We start from the raw sequence: 25,106 nt of genomic DNA, 5'->3' as shown, positions 1-25,106 counted from the left end.
CCTTTTCATCATAAGTGGTGGACACATAAAGGACATCAGTTAACCCTGTGAGTGACAGCAGGGACACAGAGCACAAAGGGCACACACCATCAACCAGGCCACTCCCAGTGGGAGGAGATGCCAGGCAGAGGGATCAGCCCACCCCAGACCCACCAGAACAGAACAGCCTGCTAGGAGAGGGTCACATTACTATGGCCAAGGCTGTGAAAGAGGAATCTGGGTTGCCTGATGTGCTGGGTATAATGAGAACTGCCAAGCCTTGCAGGGTAGAGAGAGCAGGCAAGAAGAGGAGGTGGTGAAGTGACAACTCCGTATGGTGATAGTAAATAACACCACACCACCAAAGACTTGTCTGTGAGCTCCAGAGACCTGTTCTCCTGCTACCACCTCCCTGTGAGGATCAGTAATCTGCAGGATCCAGCAATAAATCCTCACACCAGTGTTGGACACCAATCTCCCCTCCTTGCCTGCAGAGTGACAGCAAAGGGGTTGCCTGCCCATCATCTATCCTCTCCCCCTGGACACCTTATCTGTCTTTAGGAACCTTCCATATCTGGCCAAATCCACATGTGAACTGCTCCAGCTTTGCACCCTACAGAGTTGACAGGGAAAGGACATGGGTACCTCAGATGGGAATCATCCAGCCCTTCCTAGACCTCTACACTTTGTTGAGTGCAGCAAACCATGCTCCAGGGAGTCCCACCTGGGGCAGGAATCCCAAGTGACTGGCCCATGCACAGGTCCCATCTTTACTCACATGTTCTCCACACTGAACTGTAAGGTTTGACTTGAAAAAACTTGTCAGTGAGAAGAGGCCCTATGGAAAATGGGCAGAGCTGCCTGTGTGTGCCTCAATTCAAGTGGTTTTCCAGCACCAGGAGAAAAGCAGCATAACATCAAGGCTGAAAGAATAACCTGGAGCTTGCTTGCTTTTGCTTTCAAACACAGGCATGTGTAAAAAAAGAAAAGAGTTTAAATAAGGAATGTATTTGCCTAAGCACCTGAGCTACAAACTGGATGAACTACAAACCGGATCAGGAATACTGGTGCTTCTAATCCTGTTTGGACAAAATCAGGAACAAAGTGGTGCTAAGAGGAATGTGAACAACTTAGAGAGTCTGCCTTTCTCCTAAGGAGCTACTCCCTTGTTTCTCTTCCAACAAGGAAGCTGGATGACGACTGCAGCCAGAAGAGAAACAAGCAGTTTATTGTAACTGCAAGCATATGACAAAAAGGGTCAAGAATCAGCAAGGAAACGGAAGGAGATGAGCTGAAGGCAGTAAGATGCCAAACCAAACGATATCAATGCCATCTTCCAAGTTTATCTCACTACAACAATGAAGCCCAATATGCCTTTCAGAAGTGCCACATTTCTACATCCTAAAACACAAGACAAGAGCAGCTGGGCAGTGAAGGCACATTCCCAGCACTCAAAGGAGGGCAAGCCCATCCCAAAGGCACGAGTCCAACAAACTCTGCAATACACAAGTCCAGAAACTACTGAAGACATGTCCCAAAACTCTCTGCTTCTGTCTAGCAGCATTCACAGCACACCCCTGTGACATGCAGCCTCCCGTGTCCTTTGTGAGTTACAGCAGTTCCACAGGAAGGAGCGGGGTGGATCTTGCCCAGAGCAGCTGTGGCTGCCCTATCCCTGCAAGTGTCCAAAACCAGGCTGGATGTGGCTTGGAGCAATCTGGGATAATGGAAGGTGTCCCTGCCCATGGCAGGGGGTTGGAAGGGGATGAGCCTATATGTCCCTTCCAACCCAAGCCATTCCATGATCCTGTGATCTTGCAGAACATGACCTTTTGGATTATTTTCTTGTTAGTGTAGATTTTGCCAAGAGCTCGCTTGCCAAGGACTCTGAAGACTAAATCTGGGACCAGAATACTTGGATGTGATACATCCAAGCCTTCCCAAGTGTTTGGCAAAGGGAGCAAAAGCAAAAGGCACTGACTCAGCCCTCCCTGTGACGTTTTCATGACGCCAAGGTGGTTATGTGGTCTCCATCAATAAAACAGCTGATGTGAAAATGGAGAGGATAAAAGAGATTCTTTCTGCACCTGAGCTGTGGCTCCCTATGCAGCAGATGCTCCCTGGTTTGCAGTAAAAGGCAGATCTTATGAATGGAGAACACTTACCTTCAAAAGAGTAATTTCTGGCAGCACTTTGGTGAATTAGTGCTCAAATCCTACTGCAGATTCTTATGAGTAAGGAGAGATGAAAAGGTTATGGCTCATTAGCTGAGCCAAGGCAATGACCTCATGAGCATCTAGCCATGAAGTTTTCGAAAATAAAAACCTATTCACCAGTAAAAACAAGCACCTCAGATGGATTTTGAAAGGATGGGACAAGAGAAAGCTTCAAATTACGAGTTGTGGTGAAGGAATTGTGAGGCCTGTGCATGTCCACGAGATGGCAGAGCACACCAACACTGAGAGAGAACACCCCATTGGTAGATGCTGTGAGAGATCCCCAAGGACTGGGATGCATGAATTCCAAACAAAAGAAAATGATCTGGGGAAAGGTCGCTTAGGCTTGTCTTGTTTTGTTTGTTTTCCCACCTTTTAATTGCCAAATAATCACAGGCTTTCCTTGCAATATTTTGTTAAAATACTATTGACAGATCCTAGCAGAGAAATTCCTTGATAGGGATATTAACATCCAGATATCCAGAACAGTCTGCTCAACCCACAGACAACCAGAAAATTCTGCTCAATTAGGGACATCTCTGTGTCTCTCTGTAGAGACTCATACTGACCTGGATGTACACTGGAGACCAGTTCTAGATTCATGTCCTGTGTCTATCACACCTTAACACCAAAGGCACCCAAATCTCCAAGCAGCCTGCAAGCAAGACTCCCTAACTCTCTCAAATGTAGAGCTTTTAATCTTTCTATGACTGCTGAAGATAAACATTTCCACCTGAGTTGTGCTAGAGGAGGCTTGGACCACCCCAGTTGTGCTGGAGGATGCTTGGACAGGTTCAGTAGCACTGGAGGATACTCAGACTACCTTAGAGGATGCTCAGATTGGCCTCTCCATCTCTGCATGCCTGCTGTAAGCAACCCATGAGCTCTCAAACACAGTCAGAACAGGAGTTTATATATCATCAACCTGAAAAGCTCTTCTTCAGGATGCAACACGAACATAACAATGTGGGACAACCCCACAGGGTGAAGGATTTTCCTTTCACAGACTCATATAATGGAAAACCTTCCCTTATGCCCCCCCATCACTGCTCCACAGAGCCATTTAAAAAAAAAAAGGGATAAAGAGCAGTAAAATCACTGTCAGCATTGCAGGATTGCATTCAAATCCAGTTAACAATGATATGTCAGGATTAAACCAGCTGTCTGCAAGTATTTCACTTGTCCACGTTGAACAAGATAAACCCTCACCCAGAGCCACCTGGGTCCTAGCTCCCACAGACACATAGGACTGGCTGTACATGCCAAGCTAACCATGTCTGCAAATTAACACTGCACTGCAAGAGTCTGCCCCAAGGCACAAACAAAACATCAAATCCAGCATTTCCACTAGGTCTCCCAATATAGAGATGTCACACCAACAATTAAACCAGATATTAATGTATATATTGGAATGAATTCATTGTATTCAATGTACTCTTAGGAAACGACGAAATGATAACCAGACCAGGAGGACTTGGCTTATTTAACAGCTGTTGATTAAAATTCCCTTGAAGGTAATCAGTTCTTCACACCAAAGATAGTTTGATTCTTCATTTCCAATTACTCCCCAGGGAAACTAACCTTATTTTGCAGAATTAATGGGGTTTGTATCAGCTGAACCTGATGTTTTTTTCCCCGTGACCTAAAGTCCAGACATACCAAACATGGAAGAGACTGAGCAGGAAGCAGCTGCAGGCAGTGCTTCTCCCTGCCAAAGTCAGCTGCCCTTCTCCACTCCTTCATGTATTCAGTGCCAAATAACTCACCCAAAAGAAACAGTAAGGCAGATTGTCACATGGTCTGCAGGATGAGCAAAGCTTTTCTCTGCATGACACGTGAGCAAGAAGCACAGCGAGCTCTTGGCTCAGCACTGAAAGGGGTAACACTAACACAGCACATGAGATGTTTTCAGCCTTGCCTCTGGAGGCAAAGAGGCTTCAGCTAAAACACTCTGAGCATCCTCTGAAACTTGCCTAGCTCAGGGAACCCAGTGCCTTTGAGGACTAGTGCTCTGTAAAATGGAAAACTATATTATGCTGACAAACTGACTTATTCAGCCTGACTTCTGAACTTTGGGGTCTATTCCTGCTCTTCCCCAACATCCAGACATCATTGCTCATTTAACCAGAACTACCAAAACTGTAAGGAGCGATCTGGGAAAAGAACAGGCTGGAGAAAACACTTATGTGGACTACCACTGCATATAAACGTGGGCACTGCCCCAAAGGGGTAATACCTGGGTCAGCACACAGGCACTGCTGGCTTCCTGACAGCAATTTATTTTGGGGCAGTCAGGAGTGGCTGATGCTTTTCAGAATCTCCAGTTCTTCAACATATGAGCCCCGTGTAGATCCACAGACATACATATATAGGTAAATACTGCCCTCAGTGCATCAGCTCCCAACAAAGTCTGCGTGGTAACTGCCCTTGGCCAGCACTAACACCTGAAACCACAGGCACAAATCTGCATCCCAACCCTCAAAGGATCCACACTCAGCTTTCCCACTGCTGAGGAGGGTTTCCTAAGGGAACACATGGCAGGGAAGGTGCTGCTGCTGGCCCCCATGGTGGCAGGGGCAGGTGTCCCCATCACCTACCTGCCACACTGGAAGGACCTTCTCTATGTCGTTCAAGTTGATGCTGTCACCATCCTCGTACTTCCCCTTTCCAAGCCTGTGGCAAGAGGAAAACAAAACAAAAGCACGTGAAAACTCTCTGGAGACACAGTTAATTTTCTATTACGGCACAAGGGGAATATCAGTTGTTACTGCAAAGGCCTCTCATGGAAACAAAGAGGCTCTCTCTGGAGCAAGTGTGCTGTGCCTCCAAAACACTCCCACGCAGGCGTAAAGCTGTTAATACAAAATTAAATGCACTGCTCAGTCCTCTCCACCTGCACCATCTGCCATAGCTTGCAAACACTTTGGTAGTAGCAGCAGTGAGAAAACCAAAGGCAGTCCTGAGCCCAGGGTTACTCAATTTCCAGACCAAGTAAAGCTGAAAGCACAGCCCACCTGGACAGCAGAAATGAGAGCACAAAAAGAGTAATGAGAAACGTTTCCTTTGAAGCACTGCTCATTTGCTGGTCTCCACAGGAGCTCCAGCTCCCCTGCTAAGAAAGGTGTTGAAAATCAGCAAACACACACCTCAGACAGGAAGCAGCAATCGATATAAATATTAACAAACAATTTGAAAGACAAAGAAATTGGGATGAGAAGCCAAGCACTCACACACCATACATAGAACTGGCAGCTGAAGGACTTTCTTGGAACAAGAAAGGAAAAAGCCAATTCAAAGATAATTACTAGGTGGATGCAAAGAGTTTGTGATGATACAGAAAAGGAAAAAAATAGCCAATAAATATCATCCTTCTACTTTCATAAACAACAGAGATGATATTTTTTTATTATGCAAGAATGATAAAATTCTTCTTGTCAGTAAGAAGCAAGATATTGTTAAGTAAGATACAGTACAGACTTTGGTAGCAGCAGACCCAGGTAATCAGTGCCCAGAAGTCAGAGAAAAACAGATCCTGGACTTAGAGGAAATGGGAGGAAACAATTCAGAAAAATGGTATGTGCTTAAGTATCAGGCTCAATAACCAGCAATCTGAAGGGAAGCAATTTAATTAACCTTAATCAACTTAAGCACCCTGGTTTAGTAAAAGGTGTCTCTGCCCATGGCAGGGGGGAAGGCCTAGGTGATCTTGAAGATCATTTAAACCATTCCAAATCAAACCTTTCTGTGATTCTATATTTACTGAAAGTCAGAAGTGTTCAACAACTGACTTTTAATCATAGATGAAATCCTAACAAAGGTAAAAATAAGTGTCATACATGTACAGAAACATACATCTGAAAAATATTTCCATATATGCATTTATATAGATGAGAAAAATCATGTCACACATCTGGGGACAAATAATGCCAGCTGCAGGTGCAGAACACAAATGTCTTGTAGACAAAAGTCATCTGAAAAGGGCGGGGACCATCCCAGACTGAATTTCTGATGCTGAACTGTGGCAAAAAGGCAGGGAATGAAGAGGAGGCAGGGATTAGGGGGATGAAGGCAGCTTTCCTTCAGAGACAGAATGGCTGAGCCCCAGCTACAGGACCACAGGCAGCACTGCCCATCATATTTCAGAGGTGGTAGAGAAATTCCTTAGAGTACCTGAAAAACTAAAGTGATACATGTGCTTGGGAGACACCTGGAAAGAAGAGAAAATACCAGCTACAAAAGGGTGTTTGATCTGGAAAAGCACAAGCAGAGCGAGAGCTAGCACTGGAAATTAAAGCCAATGAAAGATGAATTCAGGTCAGAAACACAGTACAGTTCCCCACTTTTTCTTAACAGCTCCACTTTTGATGATTCAGCAAGCCACCAAACAGCATCTTCCAATAAAAGCAGGTGTCTTCCTGGAAGAAAATGCTTCACCCAACCAAAAGCCACTTGAGGTCACACAACTGGATGCAACTATATGGCCAGCCTTAGGTAACTGATCAGATTGAGGAATAAAATGTTTCTTTTAGTGCCTGAAACATACACTGAACAGCATACTCCTTTTTTTTTTTTTTTTTTTTACTTCTATTTATTGTTTTTCACTGCACAGCTAGTTTGTTAAAAAAAGCTTCCCATTGAAGCAAGAGGAGAAAATGCCTAGCTAGCAAGTGGAGATTCATGGAGGCTCAGCAAGCTTCAGATTCACCACAGAGAGTTGATGAATGCACAATACAGTCAGCTTTAGAAGTTAAAAAGTAAGAACAATTTTGTCTTTCGTTGTGCTTCTTTGGTTCTAGCCAGCTTACTTACATGGCATGCATTTTGGGACATGCTATGTTTTGTGCTAATAGCATCTTCTTAACTTTTCTGCAGATACACTAATTCTTACTCCGCTTTTACAGCTGTAATATTTAGGGGTGATTAAATATCTCACCTCCACACTACCTCCTTTACCTGTTTGCAATGTGGGCATTCACAATACAGCAGGAACCAGAGGAAAACCATAACATCAACCCTGTTCCACCCTCCCTGCACACAGCAGGGGTCACTGACATGATCACCTGGCAAGTGACATCAACCATTGAGCATATTATATCTTCTGTTATAGAGGAAGCACATTATATCATATTTTACAAAGGGTCCCTTCATCTCATTGTTCAAATTTGTTTGAAAAAAATGGGATTGAATTTAAGAGATTTAGTGCCTTAGAAATTTAGTGTTACATTGTTTCAAATGTTCTGAAAATTGCTCTTTATAAACCTGCAGTATACCTTACTAATGGAGCAGAAAAAAGTCTCAGTCTTCTTGTCCCTTTATGGCACAGGAGCCTACTACAGATACTGAGCCTGGGCTGGTATGGGATTTCTGGCCTGGCTGGGTATTTCTAATTGTTTCCAACCAACTGCTCTAAAAACAATTCCAAACTCGTCTTCTTAAAAAGATGTGCAGACCAGGCATATGGCACTGGCCAGTACTTTGGCAAAACCAAATTATCAGCAGAAAAATGTCTCCAAGAGAAGATCTCCATCCCTGCAAACAACATGGCAGTGATGGAACATCAGCTGCACCCCTATCTTTTATACCTGTTCTAACTTTCTGCTTCCTCCACGCTGTGAGTGACAGTGTGAAGAAAACCTGACCTGAACCTGAAACATGATAACAGAATCATGGAATTGTTATGGCTGGAAAAGACCTCTAAGAGCACCAAGTCCAAGCATTCCCCTGGCACTGCCAAGGCTACCACTGAGCCATGTCCCCAAGTGCCACATCCACACGGATTTTGAATCTCTCCAGGGATGGGGACTCTATCTCTGCCCTGGGCAGCTGGCCAGGGCTGGACAGTTCTCTCTGTGAAGAAACTGTTCTTAACATCCGATCTACACCTTCCCTGATGCAATGCGAGGCCTTTACCTCTTATCCTGCCATTTGTCAGAGGACAAGAGAAGAGCCTGACCCTTGCCTGGCTGCGGGGAGTGATTGTTTCTCCATCTGCAGAGAACCTGCAGGGAAATGGTGATAAATATCCAAGCAACACTGGTGAGCCACTTGGTGCCAGCACATTTATTTGGTTTGACCAACCAACAACCAGTAATGAATCCAGAAATACTAAGGAAGCCTGTGGAGGCTGTCACAACCAAATGAAGCTGTTGAATGTTTTCACAGTTTTATGGAACACGTTGATGCTCTCTCCTTCCCTGAGCTCTTGCTGGGAAGAAGAGTGGAAGCCCTGTCTCTCACAGGTACTGTAACCAGGTCAGCACTAAGCCAGGATGTTTCCTCCAACATCCAGAGATCTTTAAATTTAGAACACTGGGATCTAGACTTGGATCCAGAGTTATTTAAACACTGAGATCTATCAGGCAATGCAAAAATACAGAGAAAAACTCCACTCCAGCCTAGAACTGGATGACAGAGGAGCCAGACAGACTCCTGGCATGATCATGGCATTCTCAAACTCTGTAAATAGTCCAGTGCTTCTTCCCATGTCTTCTACCTGAGGTGTGCCACCAAGCCAGAGCTCCTAGAGCAAGGGAGAAGTTAAAGACCTCCCTGGAGAGCAGAGTATTGCAGACACAGCACTCACCCTTCTCTGTCTATGTGAGGCAATGGGTGTTTGGAGGTGTTTCGCAGCTTTCTGTGAAACTGGGTGAAATCTAGTTTTTCAGGCTGCAAGTCCCACGTTGCACCACTAGGAGAGAAAAACAGGGAAAAACAGAGAAAGGAAGTTCCACCACTAATTAAACACCACTGATCTGAAGAGCAGAGGACACATCTGCAGGAGCCTGCAGAAAAGGAAAGCTGGCATTTCTGAGAGCACCACTCCCCACTCCCTGTTGCAGAGCACTGGATGTGAGCCTCCAGCCTTCACACTGATGCATCTCTTTTCAATTTTTGTTTTTTAGGTACACTGTGCTCTAGTGGCTTGATCTAAGCCTCTAATTTTGATACACAAGACACTCTGCAAGATATACTTGCTCTCTGTACCAAGAGAGTATCACAGCAGGTCCATGAAATGATGTTGTCTCTGGTCCTGCAAAACCTGTCTGTTCCAGAAACTCAACACCTGCAGATTATGCATAAAACTGGACAGAAAGGATATTTCACTGCTTTCCCCACACTGTGACAGCAGCTGAAGAGTTCTTCCCAGCAGCTAAGAAGCCAACACATGATGGTACCTCTAACTAATAGGAGAGTAAAATCCCAGAGCAGCAGCTCAGAGCTGACTCAAATCTTGCCCGTGCAGCTCTGGGGTGACTACAAGTAATTGTACTGGTACTGGTTTCAGGTGTTTGTACTGCAAGCCCACCCAGTGGCCTCTCCAAAGCACACAGGATGCTTTAAATAGATTATGCTTGATGCCACAGGCTAAATGGGGATGGGAAGGAGGAGGAGCAGTGATGTCACTACTGCCAGGGTACTCTCTGGTGCCTGGTGGTCCATCAGCAGGATGGACACACTGGTGAGAGCTAAAAAAAGGCACAGTCCATCTTAAGAGTCCATCTTTCTCTTAAAGCATTTTAAATCCAGCTTACCTGAAGGAGTCAAAGGTGTTGGCAGCCCAGATGTCTGTGCCCAGCATGTCAAGGTTGCTGTCCTTGTTGCCATTCTAGGAGAGATGGAAAGGTGGTTACTTGCCAGGAGGCACATGGAGCTATCCTGACCAGGGCACAGCCTCTCCCACCAGCCACGGAGCAGTCTTGGCTGTGCACAAGGGATCCTGTGCTCCTGTGTGAACCCATGCAATGAAGAGACCCCTCACCTGATGCAAAAGTGCACTGTGAAGGCAAGGAGTGACAGTTTCAGCCTTGGGGACACAGAGCTGTGCACAATAAGGACCAGACAATGCACAAGCTCAGCTCTGACTCCAGCCCTGTCCTCCTGCCCCATGTTCACAACCATGATCCACCAAGGTCCAGGGGGCAAGCTGAGATTCACAAAATCACAGAACCATCTAGGTTGGAAAAGACTTCAAAGACTGAGTTCAACCTGTGCCTGATCCCCCTTTGTCATCCAGCTCAGGGCAGTGAGTGCCACATCCAGGCATTCCTTGAACATTTTCAGGGATGGGGACTCCACCAACACCCTGGACAGCCCCTTCCAATGTTCAACATTTCCTTCTGTGACAAAGTTCCTGATGTTCACTCTGACCACTGGCACTACTTGAGGCTGTTCCCTCTCCTCCTGTCCCTGTTCCCTGGGATAAGATCCCAAATCCCCCCGGCTGTCCCCTCCTGTCAGGGAGTTGTGCAGAGCCACAAGGTCCCCCCTGAGCCTCCTTTTCTCCAGGCTCAGCCCCTTTCCAGCTCCCTCAGCCTCTCCTGGGGCTCCAGCCCCTTCCCCAGCTCCGTCCCTGCCCTGGACACGCTCCAGCCCCTCGGTGTCTCTCTTGTCCTGAGGGTTCCAGAGCTGTCCCCAGCACTGGAGGTGTCCCAGCAGTGCCAGCACAGGGGACAGGCACTGCCCTGGGCTGTGTCACACCCTGGCTGGGACAGCCCAGGGGTCACTGGCCTCTTGCCCACCTGGGCACCTGTCCAGCTGCTGACACCAGCACCCCCAGGATCTTTCCCCATGGGCATTATAAGAAACTTCCAGCCATCTGTGAAACACCTTGAATTTTCCTGTACAGCTGTTTTTGTCAAAGTGCATAACCTGAAGCACGAGCATCTAAAGCCAAGACCTCACATGTTATTCAGAGCTCCTTCACAATCATCAGCCCTCACATGTCTTCCCTGCACAAAGAGGGCTGCCCTCTCCACACTTTTACACTTGAAGTAAAGCTGCTTGGATTTTGCCATTCAAGACCATTCAGGAAAAATCAGACTTGACTCAGTCTACATGGATTGAATGCACTGCACATAGGGAATTCCATATTAACCAATTTTTCCCATAACATTTCTTATTCAGATTACTCATAATCTTTCACATAGTCAGATTATTTAAGTATCTCAGTCCAAAAGGTCCCACTCTGGCAAAACATGTTAAGGAAGATGAATTCCATCTATTCCTTGTCATACGACTTCTGTTATTTTCAAGTATTAATATTATTATTAACCAAGACATTAGAAACTAATAAAAAATGTGACCAATTCTTAATGAAGTCCCAGACCTCAATCTGCTCACAAAGTGAGCAACACTTCCCCAACCAATGTCAGGGACACATGTCCTCGGTGAACAGATGGTTACACTTCACAGCCATTTCCAGCATAACCAATTTAGACACCAGAAACTCCAAACACAGACACATTGCTCTGTTTTAAGTCTCCTCCAAGGGGTTTATGGATCATGATTTTAACCCCTGGGGATCTGCAAGTTGGCACTTCTCTGCTCAGAAACAAACTACCAGAAATACATAATAACTCCCGTGATAAGTTACAGAAGATGAGCTTTTTATTTTAGGCAAATGTAAGCACGCTTTTCTCGCACCAAGGAGAGGAGTTAGTTTTTTAAATCCTTACAAGCATCCAAATGCACTATAATGGGAGCACACATGTGCAGGTTATCATGGCTATCACACAGAGAAGAGAAACCTCTTCCTGCAGACAAATCCATTGCAGGTCCAAGGCAGCAGCTGGATGCTCTCACCCAAACCTGGTCCTCCTGGAAGATGTCCCCATAACCTCTTGGAGACACTCCAAGCATCAGCCAGACTCCACAAAGACAGTGTCAGGGCCCAGTGATAACACCCTTGTCATTAAGTTATGAGTCACTGTGGCCATTTCAAGACACCATTTTGGTCTTCTATGACCTCTCTTTAGAACCAGCCTCTGTGTCAGCTCACAGGACAGGGATCAGCCTTGCAGCCCTGTGCTGCAGGGAGCTTGCTAAAATGCTCACAGCGCAGTGCCAAGGCTTAATAGTAAGACTTCAAAAAGCTAATTCTCAAATCCAGGTACAAAAAAAGATTAAAAATTGCATGTATTTAAGAAAAGCAGTGACTTGCTGACAGTCCCTCCAGGACTGCAATTATAACCATCAGCAATTTTAACATGAAGCTCCTAGTGACCCAACCCTCAGCTTTAGATAATCTTTTTCACTGAGAAGGAGTTAGTACTACTGAAAATTAATTAATTCACTTGGAATGATAATTGAGAGAGATGCTTTGAAGAGTAACACCAGTACTGAGAGATGAGACATCTAGTAAAACAGATCCTGCACACAGTGTGGTTTAAATGCACGTCCACAACCTCTGTCCTCCTGCCCCTGTGAGCACAAATGACCTCCATCCACTGCTGCCCAGCCTCTGGAGCTGCCCACACAAACAGGGACAGGCCCACGTGGACTCTGGCTGTTTACCATGCATGCAGCTTCAGCAAATTCCCCACAGAGTCAGCATTTGCATGCAGGCAGCAGCTTTCCAAAGCCCAGCTCAGCGTCCCACCTCTCGCCTCATTCCCATCCTCCAGAAAACAAATACGAAATCATGCCCTTTATTGCACAACTGCAACCAGGTTAAATCATCACTGCAACACCAAGTGGCCACCTGGGTCCCTGCTATAATTCAGGGAATATCCTGTGTCATGTATGACTTAAACATTTTTCATTTCTGAGCTTGAAGAACTTCCCCCACTCTTTCTCCTTCTCAACTGCCTACAACCCCTGGCTGCACTTTGATAGAAAATAAAAAATGATGAGATAGATACTGAACTGTCTGAAAAGGCTCCAATTTGTGGCTTCCATGTTGAAAACTGCAGGTTTTCATATGAAAAATACAGAAATTTTGAGGAAGACTGTATTATCCCTGCTGAAAGAGGAAAAGATATGTTGAATCTCATTCTCACCAGAAAGAATCATCATTTTCTAGATACAGCCTAGTTCTGTGGGAAGGAAAAGCTCCTTCCTGAAGATGTTCAGGAGGATGAATAGATGAATGGATGAGGACTTTGACCACTGGCTCCAAACCTCAGTCTGCCATCCACTTCTGGCATAATTGGTGCTCTTGTGTGTGTAAAGGAGAGCGACTCCAAGAGAAGACAGGAGAACACAGGCTGACTGAAACTAGCAGGAATGGTCCTTACTCCTGAGTCCAAGGATGGACCTAAAACCTTATAAAAGGTTAATTCTTGCAGTGTTTTAATGGGTAGGAAGGTAACTCCCCATCTAGCCCTGCAGACAGCACACACAGAAATCAGCTGGACTCAAGGTCACCATTTAACACCATCTATGCACTGTCCACTCAGCTTTCAACTTGTAATGAAGACCTGCCAGCAAATAACTACTGACATCTCTTGATTTCCCAAAACTGGAATACTCCAAGACTTAAAATACTGAAAAACCCCTGATTTCCTTTGCACTTAACCAGCTGGCTAGGGAGTTCTTTGCCAATGCTAAGGCACTCAGCACACCTCAGCAGGTCACACATCCTGGGTGAATTAAACAGGTCTTTGCAGTGTCCTTCACAGCTGGCATGCACCCACAACTACGTGTGACACACACCACAAACATGTTGTGAGGGGGATGTCTCCAAGAAGCAGCAAGCACAGGACACAGCTTCAGCATGTCACTACCAGGTATACCTTGGTTGATTGCCTGAACTGGCTGCTTCTCCTGTGGCTGCCAGACCTGGATCCAGAGCCCTGCCTGGAACCTGACCCCGGCCGGGATCCTGTGCTCCCACTGCTGCTGTGATCCCACTCTTCCTGAAAACAACAAACAGGTTGCTTTAGTCAAGGGCAGCTCTGTCCCACACACTCCAAAATCACTGACCTGGTGGAACAGGAGAGCTCCAGCTCCCAGGCCACTTGTGCCTGCACCTACCATACAAAACCACACTCAGCATCCTGACTGTGGGGCTTCCTCTGAGTCCTTTAACATGTTCTATTTGCACATTGCAAAGGGATGGCACTGTGGGAGGCTCTGTGAAGATAAGATTTGGCCCTCCTGCTCTAGTGTATGCTTGGGGAAGAATAATACTTACCTTCTCTATCTTGATGCGGATTAATTATGCATATTCATCAACCCCACATCCTCTAAAGCTGCTGAAGGTTATTTGGACAAAGCCCTTAATGACATGCTTTAATAACTTTTGGTCAGCCCTGAACTGAGCAGGCAGTTGGACTGGATGATGGCTGGTACCTTCTAACTGAAATATTCCATTCCATTCCACTCCACTCCACTCCACTCCACTCCACTCCACTCCACTCCACTCCACTCCACTCCACTCCACTCCACTCCATTCCATTCCATTCCATTCCATTCCATTCCATTCCATTCCATTCCATTCCATTCCATTCCATTCCATTCCAGTCCATTCCATTCCATTCCTTTAATTCCCCCCCCAGGCCCAAATAAACTCAGTTTTCCCACTGCTCAGCCCACTGTTGGGGTGCAGTTATTCACATAGCTGAGGACTATTGTAGTTCACCAGGAAACACATTTACAAATAGCTAGTTTTGCTTCTTAAGGAGCTGTGCCTGATGTTCTCCTTTATTCTCTCACTTGTTGTGCTGTCAGTCAAACTGCAGGTTTCTTGTTCAGCCCTCAAGGCATAATGACTCATCTGAAAACCAGAATAACTCACCTGACCAGCTCTACCAAAATACCCCACAAGGTCCTTGGGGAGAAAGGTGGATATTGTCAAGGTAATTGCTCCAAAAGCTTTGTTCAGAGGCTTGGGAAAGGCTTTTGAAGTGATGTAAAGTGATTAAAATCTCACGATATCACAAAGTGCAGAATACCCAACTCTTCCAAGTACTCTGAAAATCTGGGAAATACAAAGGGAAGCCTATATGTTAGGGCTGACAGCTTCAAGAGGGTTTCTCATGTCTCAGATGTTCTCATGGGGCTACATGAGGTCCTGAAGTCACTGCCATGGGCTATGGCAAGGGCAGAGCCACCTTGGCCCTCAAAGCCAAAGGGATTCACCACTCAAACTGCTTTTGAACACAACAGCCAAGTCATGGCCACTAATTTCAGGGCACAGACCAGGTCCCAGCTCCAGCACTGCCACCTGCCTTTGATGAGGCAGGAAGACAGCTGCACAGCAGAACCTAAACCACCTAAGGTGATGCTACTCAGTAGTCCAGAATTAACCTTGATGCACATGAATCATGGAAGTATTCACCCAACACAAGGAACTGGAAGCAAAACACTCCAGTGCTGGTTTCTGCATCACTCCAGCTGGACATTCTCCACCCTAAAACCTAGTAAGTTTCAGGCAAGTTCAAATTGCAGTACTGACTTCAAAAGAGGCGGTTATCTGGTTTTCAAGTTGTATATAAATGAAATTGGAAAGGTTGTGGTTATTCCCATTGACAGTTAAAGCACCTTCTTCCCTTCTTATCACACCCCAACCCAAATCTCCCAATGGCTGACAAATACCAAATGGCACAAAAGGAGTTGTTCAAATGGCAAGAAGGGAAAAAAAAAACATTATGGATGTCAGGCAGGCAACTTTAGGAAGGCCTGGAGAAGAGCTGACCTTGCAGGCATCCTGAGAAGTGAGAAATGCATCCTTTGACTTAGGAATGATGTGCACCAGCTGAAAAAGTGGTTGGGAGATAGGCACCTTGACTGCTCAACGTCTGAAGGATTAATTGTATCCTACACACCGAACATCTTGTTCACACACACACACAAAATTTCTATGCCAAATGCTACAGTGGGACTAGGTCAGTACGTGCTTTGCTTCAAAAGGCACACTAAAAATAAAAACTGTTCACTTATATTCAGTAGACCCATCTTTTAGGCGTAGTTTTCTGCAGACAATCCAAGATGTTGCAAATTCCAGAAATGCAGCTGGCCACAATAAAACTGCTGTGAGAAACGAGAATATTGGTATCACGTGCACCAATGTCCACCAAGAAGAGCCAGTGGATACACAAACCAGTTAGATCACAATCACAGGTGATTTTAATAAACCAGCTTGTCTCCTGGCTCTAACTCACGGCCTGGAGATTTCACCCACTTTACCTTCCTTACCTTTGTCAAGGTACTGATACTAATATTGAAAACCAAATTGCTTTTAAAATGAAATTGCTTCACTAAAAACTGTTGAAAAGTCTGCTAAAGATGCAAATGCTCCAAACTGAGCATGGCCTGAATACATTGATGTTCAAACTCACCAGCTCAGCCAAGATCAGTAATTCCCCCAAATTTGTGACTAATTGCCATAGATGAACAACTTTTTAGTGATACTTTACTGAAGGGGATTGAAATCTCCAGAATGGAAATACCACCCTCAGAAACAATCCCAGACATTTCTGGTGGCTTTGTGTCCTGTAATAAAGCTGTTTCATGCTAAAATGGACCCTCTTTGCAGACCTTCTGTGGGAGTTTGGCTGCCCACACCAACCTCATGGGTGATGCTCAGGGAGTGGCTGAGAGCATGCAGGTAATGATTGTTCCTTAAAAAAACCACCCAAGCAGCAAAACCCCTCCACCAGCATCATTGCAAAGCCCACAGAAACCCATTTCCAGACTCCAGAGGTGGCTGGAGTCCAGCAGAAAGCCATGGCTTGGCACTGGTGAGATGTGGCACTCCTCCTCCTCCACCCTGCACCACTACCTGCATATATCACACACTGAGCTCCTGCCAAACAAACCCAGCATGCTGCAGGAGCAGAATGACTGCCAAAGCTGATAAACACAGGAAACAGCTGTAATGATACAAAACTTTCCACCCCTTGCCTCCTCCTGACCCAATTCCCCATCACCTGGTCCTGTTACTGTGTTGTGCCCTCAGAAAAACCAAGGCTCTCCCAGTCTCTCCTAATACCCCAAACAGTCTTGAACTCTTGCTCACAGATCTTATTTGGGCTCCTCCACCTACCATCTGTGGTCTACACTCACCAGCAGGAGATGGGACCTCTGAGCCACACTTTGGGACTGGGAGGGAAAACGCCTCCCATCCAGAGACTGATTCCCAGAAGCTGCTCACACCCATGCCAATCCTTCTGGCCAAGCTCTGCACCTTCTCAGGAACAGCCAGGCTCATGCACAATTACCACTGCCAGCAGCCCTCCTTCGGAAACTAGTTTTCAAATCTAACATTTGCATTTTAATTAGCAATAATCATATGTTTCACTTACACTGCAATTTTCACCTTTGCAGCGAGCTCTTTGAGGCATGAACTAATTAATCCTGCTGCCTTTGCCAGCTCAAGAGTTAATATTTTCTGCTGCTTCAGTGCAAGTTTGAAAATCCTATTTGCAGAAAAAGAAGATAAGTTTCCCCAGTGCAGAAGCCATATATGGAAACACAGTGATCACCTACGTGGTTGCTCTCAGTGAAGATAAGTATGGGTGAAGTGGGCTGTGCTGGTGGAGATGTAGATCAGCCCTGGCAGCAGCACAAGTTTTAAGTGTCCTGAAGATATTAGTGGATTCTGGATGGGATTCATGTTCAGTCGTATGTAAAAATTTCAATATTCAATGTACAGCATTCATAGGTGGGCCACAGGAAAAACAGGAAGCTGAGGGAGTTCTCAGGCCCCCAAAAACCTCTAAGATATTCCCCAGCACAACAACAGTCTGACATCTGCACCTAGGAGATCCCTAGTCTTTCAAATGGTTCCTCACCTTTGATCTTATTCCTGGTCAGAACAGAAAACAGATACTGTGTAAAAGGCCCTTTTTGAGGTTTTTCTGCAGTGGAGGTTTTCACACACCCAATTTGTGCTGCTGCCAAATCTTCCTGTTATGCAGAATTTTTGTACTGTACTCCAAGTATCTCCCTAGACCTATTCTAGAAAGACCACTCTAATTTTAATAAGGAAAACCAAAGGCTTAATTATTCTAATAACTCAATATACCTCTTAAAAAAAAAAAAAACAACCAAGAACCAACCATATGATTACTGTAAATATCTTAATAAACTTTCTAGCTTCTTTCTTCTCGAAGTATTACATAAAGCTGTAAGAACATCAGAAACTGTTATAAAAATGTCATGCAGAAACCCCAACACTTCTGACTCTCTTCCTTCCCTTCCCAGGTCTATGTCCACCTTCCCCACCCTTCTCCAATCTGCAGAAGGGACACCAAACATCACTTTGAGCTCTTCTTCCACCAGAGAAAGGGAGGTTTTATCTATACTTGAGTCACAATACAGGACCAAAGGACCTGATGGACTTGGAAGTAGGAGGTGAAGCTTACAAGATCTTTCTGGACTACCTGGGAAAGGACCAAGCCTCTGTGGCTGCATTTTTTGGACAACACTGGGAGACCCATGCTAGCCATGGATGTGCTAGATAACTTGTTTACACACAAGGATGAAGAGGAGAAACGCTGAGGGCACTCAGATTGGCACTGAGAACTCCACACATGCTATGGAAACCCAGCAGCAAGGCCTTGTCCCAGCCTCAGAGGAAATCACTCATGTCATCCCTCCAGCACTGACTGACCTATCCATCCAAACCTGGAAAGATGGAGACCTCAAAGGTAAATCAAGTCTCACAAAAATAAGAGTGTGGGAAGCTCTACAACGGGCAGACAGGCATCACCCAGATGGGAAATGAGGGTGGCAGGATGTCCTCCCATATGAGTCACTGGTTTGACACCTGCCCCCACCCTCAGTAAGCAGCAACAGTTCTCCAAAGCAGGCAGCAAAGCAGTGAAGCATCTCCTTCCCAGACCTCCTGACACCCAAGCAGGTGTCTGCTTCACACGAGGCACTGCTGCTTCATGAGGCCAAGCCCAAACACCAGTCGCAGAGAAAGTTACACCTATATATTAGCTAAATGAATTTATTTCTTTCTCAGCAGTCCTCTCCAACCATAATTGAGCAGGGCTGCATTCACTATACAAGGAAGTGTCACCCAACAATTACAGGCAGAAAAGTGACTGGTTTTCTCAGAGCTGCTCTTTGTTCACAGGCAGGTCACCCCACTTTGAGGTCTACTTTCTTCCTTCATCATGCAGGCATATATTAACATACTCACTGCCAAGACCAGCATCTGTCTCTTGCTTTCTCTTTTGGAAACACAAAAACAGTGTCTGCAGCATCATCCAGCACCCACCTGTCCCAACAGATCCTCAGCATGGTGGACAACCTCAGCCAAATTCAGCGTACAAACTGGCCCTGGGCTATGCCATGAGCAGGCCAATGAGATGAAGAACACCAAACATATTCCCCACAAAAAGAACTGTTGGAGCAAGTCCAGAAGAGGCCTTAAGGTTGATAAAAGGACTGGAGCACCCCACCTGTAAAGACAGGCTGAGGAAGTTGGGGCTGTTCAGCCTGGAGAAGAGAAAGTTGTGTGAAGATCTCACAGCACCTTTCAGTAGCTGAAGGGAACCTAAAGGGAAGGGAGAGGGGACTCTGCATCAAGAACTATAGTGACAACACAGGAGTAATGGAAAATTGAAATTTTCTACAAATTGAAAGAGGGGAAATTTAGACTGGTTATCAGGAAGAAGGTTTTTACTGTGAGGGTGGTGAGATACTGGCCCAGGGAGGCCGTGGCTGCCCCAGCCTTGGCAGTGCTTATAGCACATAAGGCCCTGACCAACCTGTTCAAGTGAAAGGTGTCCCTGCCTATGGCAGGTGGGTGATTTTTAACATCCATTCCACCCCCTTAACATTCTATAATTTATAAAAGTCCTTCCAGACTTATTTCTCTTGTTTTCTTTCAGATCTGGACCCAAGGATGGGCAACTCAAGTGAAACACAGGCTGTCCACCAGCACAGGAAAATGCATTCTAAATTTAGTTAAGAGATCCTGCCAATCCACTGTCTCTCCAGCCCTATCTGGTTAGCCAAGAATTTGGGGCATTACAAGCTGCCTGCTGATGTAATTGGACTTAAGCCAGGGGACAATTTCACTGCTAACTTCAGTTATCTGGACCCAGTGACATGGCCCCTGTCCAAAATCATGATCCCTTCCCACCTGCTTCTGCAGCATCCACCAGGGAGGATCTCCTGGTGGCTGATCCCAGGAAGTCAAGAAGTACTGATGCCTCTGGAATTGCAAGAGAAATCTGCACAGGTAATTTAATTTTTCCACTCTCCATTAAAACTGAGTTCCTCTGTGCATTGAAATCTGCTGTTACCCAAGAGACAGCCTTCACACATTGCCCCACAGCTCCTATTGCCTCTGCTTTGGCAACATGGCAGCTTTTCCAGACACAACTACAAGACATGGACATGGAATGACAAGACCTTAAAGCTCGTCTCATTCCATCCCCTGCCATGGGCAGGGACACCTTCCACTATCCCAGGTTGCTCCAAGCCCTGTCCAACCTTCTAGGGATGGAAGAAAGTCCTATTTATTGCCAACAACACAGGTTTTTGCTTGGTGATGATGGGTGACAGCCAGCCACCACGGGGGAAGGCAGGGACTTGGCCAGGAAGGAGGATTTTCAACTCTCCCCCTCTCACTGCCTGGAGAAATGGCACAAACTTGCAGAGTTCTGGTTTTTGTTACTCCCCTTTACATAAGGGAGCCTGGGATGGAGCTCCTGCCAGGCCTTTCATGTACCAAGAGCTCTGCTGGCTCCTTCAATATGCACCATACCAGAATTCTTTTACTTAATGAATTGTTCTCAGAAATATATCAAAGAGCTTCCTACTCGCCACAGCCTCACAAGGGGAATGCAAATAAAGTATTATATAAAAACTTCCCACTGGCTCTTTTTGGGGAAGAAAAATCCAAACATAAAAGAGTTTAAAATTATTCCATTATCTAAACCTTCCTCATTTATAGAGGCAGTAAGGTGTTCAAATAATATTTTGAGTACCTGGTCTTCATCCCAAAGGCTCACACGTGGTAAGACCCGGCAAATTTCCTGGCAGTTTAGTGAAACATGGCCATGCCATGCAGCAAACAGAGAGATCCCAGTAGGAAACAAGAATTACAGATGAGCTGAATATAATTGTGAGACCAGGATTTTCTCAGCACATGAGTTCACAAAATGTACCTCAGGAGATTCCCCCATGGGCAGAACATCTTCTAACAGCCACCCACCCACAAATCTGGGAAGACCAGGAGGTTTCAGGGAATTTTCTCTGTTTTTAAGCCACTGCTTTGTATGGGATGCCTATCTGCCTATCCATGGGAACTGACATTCATCTAAATCCCATACAGCTGCTAATACATGTCTCACCCAGTAGTGCAAGAGCAGGGCAAGTCTGGGGTGCTCTTTTCCAGAGATACCCAACAACATCAGAAACCAGCAATTTAAGAATATCCTGAACTGCAGGTTGCATCAAGACACTTTATTTTTACCCTTATTTTGTATTTTATTCAGAAATTGTTCTCAGCCCCACACTGTACAACAACCAGTTGATGCTTATATACACACACATATTAAAAAAAAAATAAATCTTTATTTTATTTTTCCTAATGTTGCTGGATCGTACAGCCTAGAATTTCAAAGGCATCAAGTACCCAGGGATGCATGGGGGATTTTCAGGTATGGGAAAGTCATCTTCTCTCTAGACTTCCCTATAACCTTTAGGAAGCCAATTACTTCTGAAAAAGCAAGTCTGGACTACTCTGCCTTCACAAAAAATGAAACACATGCTGAATATATTTCCAGGACTAACCCAGATTTCCATATAAATGCCCTTTGTGATGGCCAGGTTAGAACCACGTGAGGCATACCATGGTCACTGATACATAACCCACATTTTCACATTAGCTAAAGCCAGCAGAAATCTCACATCCAAGTATTTTTCAGCTAAGACTTGGCAATGCAGAGATTTCAGCTGGAAACACAATAGGAAAACTAGGAATTCCATTTTCTGCCCAAACCCCTCAAATACATAAAAAACTGCAACAAAAAACTCCCCATCAAAACAAAACCAAAAAATAAACAAAAACAAAAACCTCTGAACAAAACCAAAACCAAACGAAACCGAACAAACTCTAAACAAAATAAAAAACCATCCCCAAAACCCAACCCCTTCTTTCACTGGGAAATAATTAGCTGGCTTCCTCCTTAGCAGGTTTGAAAAATGATTGATAATTTTAATTCAAGGCAAATATCTCAGTAAAGATTTTTTCTTTTTTTTTTTTTTTTTTTAATATTGAAAGATGATAGTGAAAACAGCCAGGAATGGTAATAAACTGCACTTGGTCCTCACCAGCAGCGTTTCACTCATATATCAGTGACAGTGAGAGAAATGCTTGCCATGACAGGAACAATAGCTTGCAGCTCCTCTCCAGTGCCAAGGAAAATTTGTTACTCACAGTTAAAGGAAGCCAAACATGGAGAGAGATAATTACTAGCTCTGCTGCAGGCTGGGAGAGAGCCCAAACACAGGGTATGCAGCTTGGGCACCAGCAAATGGTGTTTGTGTGTAGGAAAGGAGCTCCCTGTAGGAGGAGATCAAATACATTTAACTGCCAGGGGGGGAAAAAGGGGAAAAAAAAAAAAGAAAAAACCCAAGAAAACAGAAAAATTCCATGTAAGCTGAAACAAAAGAATGCATGGCACCAGGCAGATAGAGGATGTTAGGAAAGTAACAGCCATGCATGACTCCTGCATCCTCCTGTGGTCCCCACCAGCCACTGGCACGTCAGCAGAGCCCTTGGTGAAGAGCCAGGGAGCTTCTTCCCCAGGGAAAGCCCCTGATCCACCCAAGGAAGCCCGATGGAAATGGCCAGCCTCACAGCTGAGCATCAGCCGTGCTGGGAGGGAGCCTGGATGAGGCTTTGCTGCTGACTACTCTGAAGCAGATCAAAGCTGTAATAAATTAAATCCACAATTCCGTCTGGCACCTTCAGGAGCTCATCCAAAGCAGTGCCTCTGTTCAGCACACACCCTCCTACAAAACCATACCCTGCCTTTGTTGGGTGCAGGTGTTGGTAGAGGTGCTACCAGCATCCTGGGACCATGGCAGGGAGGGGATGCCTGAGCCCCCATCCCTCAGCCAAGAAATTCCAGCATGGCTCCATGTGGGAGGAAGCTGTGCCCAAAACAAGAGCTGCAACACACCCTGCTCAGACTGGCACAGCCTCTTGTACACCCTGCAAGGGGCTCCCAAGTTCCCCTTCATGAACATCAAACATGAGATGAATCTAGTGGACATCAAGAAGAGGAAGAACATGAAAGCCACCAACCTGAAGCCACTTAGAGAAGTGACTGGGACATCCATCAGCCACAGCATATGGAAATGCTGTTTCCCCTTCTCTCACACACCCCAGTTTCACATCTCCTCAGGCAAGTGCTGTTGCCACAGAGCTGATGGTCTCATGGTGACACAGCAGCTCACCAACCAGATGACAATAATGAAACACAAACCCCCACCCTACCCAAACCTCTTCCATGGGGGTACTCATACCAGGAGGGACAGCCACCTGCAGCAGTGCTTGTAAACACTCCTCACTCGTGTTCACACCATGTCCAAGCACCAAAACTGACTCACACCTGTCACTGCATGACCAACACAGGCTCTCAGCACGTGCAGCTCTGCTTCTTCTGCCAGCTCACCCTCTCAGCTGTTTCATGCTCTTCCCTGTAACATCATCCTTGTGCTGCATACAACAGAGAAGCCCAGCTACACAAAGATCCTTCATTCCAGCTCCATCTCAAGCTTCCAAGTCAGCTCTGATGCACCTAACAGCTTTCCCGCACAGGTGGCAATAAGAAAATCTTCTGGAATAAACGTGACACTCTTTATTCTTTCCCCTTTAAGCTCCAGGTCAAAGCATCCACATATCAGGATGTTGCCCACCTCCCGTGGTTCAGGCAGGAACAAGCTCTTCGATGGCAAGCAGAGGGATACATCCCCCCTTCCATGGGAAGGGAAAGGCAAGGCAGTGCAAGAAATAAAAGGCAAAGGTCTGAGGAGGAGAAGCTCAACACAAACCCTACCTGGTTATGTTCGTGAGACGACGAGCCCTTCCCTCGGGATGGGGAACAGCTGCCATCAAGCTGCTCGCTACAATCCGCCGTCCACTGCAAAAGGGATAAAAAAAGGGATTGTGTAAAATAATAGCTGGGCTGGGCAAAACTGCTGCGTCAGTCCACAGCACACAGAAAACACCGTCCAGCCGCAGGCACGGCTGCACACGTGTGGCACCCCCTCCTTTTTGAGGATGATCCCAAAGGCTTTGGCTTGGAAATGCTCCACCCGCTGATGGAGCGCAGAGGAAGATGCAGGAACAACTCTAGGAAAGCATTTGATATGGTGCTTTGCAGTAAAATCCAGCCCCAACAGCTCCTCGCTGACCCTGGCAGTGTTTCAAATCCCAGGTGTGTGATGCACACTAGGGTGACTTGATTCTATCACTCATGGAATTCCTCCACGGAAAGTTGGAAAATTTCTGCTTTTCCCAACTCTTGTTTCCAACCCTGTTTGCTTTGGGGACAGATACATGTCCTGAGCAGTCAACACCCTGTGTTTTCATTTTAAACAAAACAGAAGATGAGCATGGAAGCTGTGGGTTTGGCCACCACCATACATGGCCATAAGGGATCAGAAGATTCCTAGGCCAGCTTGCCCCAAGGCTGGGCAGCAAGGTGCCTCCATCAAAATAATTGCATTTGATGTCACTTGCTGCCCTTTTTTTTTAGTCTCTTAAAGAAATGTAGGGCTGCATCATACTGGTGAAAAACAAAAAAAAAACCAAACAAAAAAAAACCCACAACAAAAAACAACCAAAAAACCCAAACAAACAACAAAAAATCAATTTTCACTAGACAAGCCTGAAAGATGCTGCTTCATTCTAAAGTCATTTTGTCACTCCTTCAACTGACCACCCCCACCTCTGAGGTCTTCCCTGCTGGAAGCATTTGGCTACTCCAGAGACATTCACTGCTTGGTACCACCACCAAGAATGATGTGCCAAGAAAATTAAAAGCAATTTCCGTACAAACAACCACCTGAGAGCCCCTGACAAGTATGGACGAGGCCACAAAATAAGAGTCTTCACTACAACTGCCCATGATCTCTGCCCTCATGAGAGAGCCTGTTCTAGCTCACAGATGGAGGGATTTCAGTCTCCCCTCATTAAAGAGCTGCCCATCACTC

The 25,106-nt window shown here is 45.7% G+C and overlaps 1 protein-coding gene across 3 annotated transcripts in view; it reads right to left on the bottom strand.

The window, feature by feature from the left end:
• Nucleotides 1-25,106, bottom strand: part of CTIF (cap binding complex dependent translation initiation factor) — a 144,648-nt gene that overhangs the window by 89,455 nt on the left and 30,087 nt on the right. For 2 of the 3 annotated variants that reach the window (XM_056514025.1, XM_056514026.1), the window contains exons 3-7: nucleotides 23,948-24,031; nucleotides 13,709-13,831; nucleotides 9,728-9,801; nucleotides 8,779-8,883; nucleotides 4,793-4,868 (exon numbers count right to left, since the gene is read on the bottom strand). In XM_056514025.1, the coding sequence (XP_056370000.1) occupies nucleotides 4,793-4,868; nucleotides 8,779-8,883; nucleotides 9,728-9,801; nucleotides 13,709-13,831; nucleotides 23,948-24,031 (462 nt within the window). The remainder of the gene's footprint in view (nucleotides 1-4,792; nucleotides 4,869-8,778; nucleotides 8,884-9,727; nucleotides 9,802-13,708; nucleotides 13,832-23,947; nucleotides 24,032-25,106) is intronic. The other variant, XM_056514027.1, reaches the window with a different exon arrangement.

The sequence above is a fragment of the Oenanthe melanoleuca genome, chromosome Z, assembly GCF_029582105.1.
Source record: "Oenanthe melanoleuca isolate GR-GAL-2019-014 chromosome Z, OMel1.0, whole genome shotgun sequence".
Taxonomy (NCBI): Eukaryota; Metazoa; Chordata; class Aves; order Passeriformes; family Muscicapidae; genus Oenanthe; species Oenanthe melanoleuca.
Note: the sequence above shows the minus strand (reverse complement) of the source record. Positions and strands in the feature narration are given on the sequence as shown.